At 58.3% G+C, this 5,459-nt stretch overlaps 1 protein-coding gene across 1 annotated transcript; it reads right to left on the bottom strand.

The window, feature by feature from the left end:
• Positions 1–670: 670 nt before the first annotated feature.
• IL11RA (interleukin 11 receptor subunit alpha) lies at positions 671–5,136 on the bottom strand. Its single transcript, XM_054398326.1, has 12 exons — positions 5,037–5,136; positions 4,651–4,711; positions 4,367–4,533; positions 4,079–4,193; positions 3,182–3,214; positions 2,669–2,832; positions 2,360–2,523; positions 2,103–2,244; positions 1,602–1,697; positions 1,291–1,390; positions 796–878; positions 671–687 (listed from the first exon to the last, which is right to left on the bottom strand). The coding sequence occupies exons 1-12, from the start codon at positions 5,134–5,136 to the stop codon at positions 671–673; spliced, it is 1,242 nt and encodes a 413-aa protein (XP_054254301.1).
• Positions 5,137–5,459: the final 323 nt, after the last annotated feature.

Raw genomic sequence — 5,459 nt, 5'->3', positions numbered from 1 at the left:
CAGGTGAGGGGTTCTCTCAGTTCCTACAGTCACCTGGAGAGGATGCTAACCTGTGTGTGGACAAGCCCAGATGCCTGTGCCCCTGCTGCCTGTGCACCTCCTGCAGGGACCATCCCAAAGCTGGCATCTCCCCTGGTGCCACTCACCTTTCCCCTTGCCCGGCACTATCTGCAAGCTGGTCTTCTTGCCTAGGCAGTGCCAACGCTATCCCCTTTATTGGCATGACTGTACAGTCCAGTCACGGGTCAGGTGGGGAGAGGGATGGGGGTGAAGGGGGTGTCCCTTCTGCCTGCTGGCAGCTGGAGGAAGATGATAGGCAAGGCACCCTTGGGAGCCTGCACTCATGGTCCCCCCTGACATTAGGCAGTGAAGTGGGACTGGCTCAGCATCTTATCCCCATGTGTTCAGCAGCGGTCAGCAGTGGGGCTGGCCCATTGCCCCAAGTTCAAGGTGCCTCCAGCCAGCTCCTGATGGGCACGGGCAGCCCAAAGCTCCTGGCAGCAGAGCCTCTCTCCTTAGAATCCATCCTGCACCTCCAGGTTGATGGGGGCTCCAGCAATATCTACAGCCGTGGGGACCCGGGAGGCGTGGGGTCCTTGGGGACCAGCAGTGGCATCAAGTCCCACGCGTGGGTGAGCGGGTGCAGGGAGCAGGGATGCGCCAGGGCTCACTACAGAATCTGGGCCTCTGCAGAGAGAGAGGGAAGAGAGTCAGCAGGGGCACTGACCTCCTCCCACACTCCGTACTCCTTACCCCACATTCTCCCCATTAACCACCCCTTGCACCCCGACTCACTGGGCAGTGCCTTCAAGTGGGTGGCAGCAACCAAGAAGTTGTGGGATTTGGTCTTGTCCTTGCCATGTTTCCTCACCCAGAGCCTGGGGACAGAGCAGTGGTGGCTGAGTCCCTAAGCAGCACCAACCCTCCCCCCTCAACCTATGTCACTGGTGATCCTGCTCTGCATCACTATCCAGCTGTGCCCAGCTGTGCCCAATTGAGCCTGGCCACTCCAGTGGTCAGCTCCAGGGCTACAGCAGGACCATCATGAGGTACATCAGGGCAGGGATGGGGACAGGGACCACAGGCAGAGCCACAGCATGACAAGGAGAGCCCAGCTATAGCAGGATGAGAGGGAATCTGGCCCCACCTTATGGGGCTGCCATTAAGTCTGCTTGGGCAGGCACTCCAAAGCAGAGTTGAGGGGACCTGGGGCACCTCATGTTGAAGGTTTAGGGACCAGAGTAGCATGAGGACATCACACAGACCCCTCCCCCTCAAAACTCAACTTACCAGATGAGGGTGGTGATGACAAGAACAGAAGCCAGGATGAAGAAGGCAAAGACCCCAAAGGACACTAGGACAGCCATCTTCTCCAGGGGATCACTGTGGTCTGGGACAGAAAGACTGTCACTGCTGAGGCATGCCAGAGTCCCCAGCACCCAGGGGACCCTATTGCAAGCTCTTGGACAACTTGGTACCCCAGTGATGTATGAACATGGGGCAAGGGATCCTTCCCATTACTCTCAGTCATTCATGTGCCTAGGCAGGCAGCTGCCAGTGTGCAGTCCTCTCTCGTGCCCCCCACTCCCAGCACTACTCACTGATGGGCTCAGGGTTGGGAGCCTGGGAGGGCTCCTCAGCCAGGCTCTCCTGGCTGCCATCTGTAGTGGTTTCTTCACTCGCTGTGGTGACCAGGTCTGGAAGGAAAGAGGGAATGGGAAACACTCACCCAAAAGCATGGGCAGCAACTCAGGAACCCAGAGAGAGGAGCAAATAAGGATGCTCCTGTGCCCCAGAGGTCCCATGAGCCCAAGGGTGTCCCTGGGGTGCACTGCAGCCTCTCATGGGGCTGGGAGATGCTTTGCCCCCTTGCAGTTCTACCTCCCACCATGGGGCCAGTTTTTGGAATGTGCACAAGACCAACTCTTTGGGTCAACTTTAAGGGACCCCAGGAGTTGGGACTTGTCCTGGGTGGTGTTTAGCAGAATGGGTGCTGTGGAGGGGCAGAGGAGAGGGGCAGGCCGTGGTGCTGGAGGGTCTTTGAGGAGGGATGACACAATCTGGTACGGATACCGGGGTGACAGTTTGTGCCTGTTTCACACCTGCGGCTGGTGTTGCCCGGGCCTCAGCGCTCCACTCACTCCAGTTTCCTGCATCCAGGAAATCCTTGGCGCTGACTTGGACCACATGCTCCAGCCCAGCAAAGGCATCTGTGATCACCTCAGAAAGGTTCACCGTCTCCACCTGCACTGGGCAGACAGTAGCTGTAGCACAGGCAGGGGCACCCCTTGCTGCACTCCCTGGCCCCATACCCACCACATTTACACGCTGGCTTTGTCCTTCCTAGTCCACTACTTACCACAGACCAGGAGCAGTGGATGACTGGCCGGTATTGGAGACGAAATCTGAGCTGGAAGTGGGGTTCCTTGGGCCAGGAGGAGGGGTACTTCCAGCTCACATGGAGCCGCCGTGGGGCCTGGGGGATGGGCTCCACTACTAAGTCTTCCGGAGGGTCTGGTTTAACTGCACGGGAGAGGACAGGGAGCCCTCATCACAGTGGACTGCCACACAGAGGGGATGTTGGGCTCCCCACTCCCACCTAGGGTTGGATGCCTGAGGGATGGATGGACGCTGGGGTGGACAGATTGATGGATGAACAGGGACTCACTGATGGCCTGCATGGTGACATCGAGGAGGCGGAAGCTGGAGCCCAGGGGGTTCACCTCAGTGATGTTCAGGCGGTAGGAGCTCCAGAACTCTGATCTGTGAACAGTGCAGGTGCCAGGGCGGGATGGATCCTGCAAACATGGCCCCACGTGCCCATTCTTGTTCCTGCAGATGGGGAGGTAGGGTGGTGACATGTCTCCTGCTCCCACCTGTGCAAGGTTTCCCAGTGCTGCCAGGGGACATGGAGATCCCACGCCAAGAGCCTCGTGGAAGAGGCAGCCCTTCCAGAGCTCAGCATGTCCCTTTGAGCATGACCAAAGGGACACCCATCCCCCACAGTCCCTCCTGGAAAGGTCCCTCCAAGGAGCAAACCCTTATCTCAGGCCCCCAGGCTTAGGTAGCTGGCTCCCCCATAGGGACCCTCACTCCAAGGACCCTGATGAGGACAATGGCTGAGCCTCTGGGATAGGATTTGGTTCCCTGGAAGCAGGATGAGGGTGGGAGTCAGTCCTACCTCTTCTTCTCTTCACCCGTCAGAGATTTCTTCCTGCCATGGAGAGAGATAAAAAGGCAGATGGTAAGGAGGGGACAAAATGAACCCAACTCCACCATGACCCAGAGAAGGGACAGGAGTCTCCTCACTGGAGAGCAGCCCCCCACTCCCATAGTGATAAACACAGGCAACACAGCACAGGGGATCAAGCTGAAACCATGCCCAGCCCTGTGTGCAAGTAGCCTGGCAGGAGCTGAGGGTCCTAGGGTAGTAAGATGGTAAGGGGCCCAGGAGGATCTTCCCCAGAGAATTCCCGTCCTCTGTCAAGGGTTTCACTTTGAAGCAAAGGTACAGGAACAGTGGTAAAAGCAGCTACCCAGTAGCTGGTTTTGCCCTCCTCCTGTGGCCCCAAAAGTGTCCTGCTCTCCACCAGTCCTTACCTGCTGAACCCCTGATGCTCCACACATCCCACTCCCTGCCAAGCCCCAGTCCCCCAGTCCCCCGTACTCCTGTAGCTTTCAGCAGGGCTCTGCTTTATGAGCTCCGGCTGACTTCAAAGCAGCCCTCTAATTTGGCCTGCCGGGATAATTAGAAGCAGTGATGCTAAGCATGCCAAGACACTCAGCAGCTTGCAGATGACCTGTTTCTCTTTCATAGTCCCTCCAGTGCTGGCAGAGCCTTCGGCAGGGAGGGGGGCCACCTATGCCAGTCTCCCAGTGTTGCTGGGGGGCACCCCTTGGAGCATGCACATGCTCAGTGCTCTGCTTACCCCAAAACATGACTGGGGTGAAGCACTTGGGGCAGGAGGTGCACACAGAGCATGAGTGAGATGGCAGCATTTGGTAGTTATCCTTGGCTAGGGCCCAGGGCTCATCCCATAAACCTCCCCCAGTCCCATGTCCAGCAGGGATACATCACCTGTAGGTGGTGATGTATCTGGTGGGGAGAAAGGTCTCCACACTGGAGGTCCAGGAGCAGGAGAAATTCTCATAGTCAGATGCTCTGCAGGACACAAAGGGCACTCCTGGCAAGTCTGGGGTCAGGGAAGAAGTGACACTCAGTGAGGAGTCCCTTGTCTTGCAGGCCAGCCAGCATGCAGGCAAAGTCATTGCAAAGTCCCCTCTTGACAAGCTCCTGATGGGGATGCTGGCACTGCTGGTAGAGCTGCATACCTCCCATACCCCAGCCCGCTGACGTGCTACTCACACCCCAGCCGCAGGGACACGGTGTGCAGGAGGCCACCATCCTCGCTGTGGCAGCTGTAGGTTCCTGCAGTGGCCAAACTGGCATGTGGCAGCACCAGGGCGCCCTGCCGGGTGGCTGAGCCCTCTGGCATTGCTGTGGCACCTGCTCGTCTCCATTGCACGGGCAAGCTGGGGAGGAGAGACCGGACAGGTAGCGTTAGAGGATAGGAAAGTGGGGTCACCCCCTGCCTACCCTGTAAACCATCCCATTGGATAAATCTCCTGGCAAGCACAGAGATGACCTACCTGGCATGGGCACCAGTGCACAGCAGGGTCACATCTGTCCCCACCTCTCCATACTGCACACCTGGAGGGATACACACATCCCCAAAGGGGTGTTAACATTCCATGCCACATCATGCCAGGGTTGGGGGTCGAAGCGGGCAGCCTGGAGCTCTACCACCCTGGGGAGCTGCACACTGGCTGTGGGGTATAACCATGGGGGACTGAAAATGACCAATCCCAGTTGGGGCTTGGCAGCTGCACAGGACAATTTGCCATTTTCCTGGCACTGTGATTCATTTATGCCCTGACTCTGGTACCTCTGTGCCAGCCTAGGGGCAATTAGTGTGTCCCCAGAGTCCCCATGCCTCAGAAATGCAGAGCTGCGTAGGGGGCTTGGAGGGGCTCACCTTCCTCTCCCCAGCCCTCGGGGACGGTGAGGGAGGCTGATGCCAGGGCTGCTGCGAGGAACACCATCACCCTGCCCAGGCCTGGGATGGAACTGCGCATCTGGAGGAGGCAGAGAGGGGAGGGAGAAGGTGTTATCCCCTGCAGTGAGGTGGCCAGAAAGGTCCACAGCCCAGATCATCCCTGCAGGACCACAGACTCCACATCTGCCTCTCATGCTGCTGAGGACAGCACGGGGACCATACTGTCAGGACCCCAGCTGTGACAGCTGGAAGAGTCTGTGCCACGGTCACAGATGGATCCTGGCTGCCAAGGAATCCCATGGGTGCCTGTAGGAGGGACGCCAAGGGCAAACACCATCCAGGAGTTCGGGGCTGTGTGGATTGGCAGGATTAAGGGCTCTTTGCCATTGTAGCCAGCCAGGG

This window comes from Indicator indicator, assembly GCF_027791375.1.
Source record: "Indicator indicator isolate 239-I01 chromosome Z unlocalized genomic scaffold, UM_Iind_1.1 iindZ_random_scaffold_45, whole genome shotgun sequence".
In the NCBI taxonomy this organism is placed as follows: domain Eukaryota; kingdom Metazoa; phylum Chordata; class Aves; order Piciformes; family Indicatoridae; genus Indicator; species Indicator indicator.
This window is presented reverse-complemented; position numbering and strand designations above follow the sequence as displayed.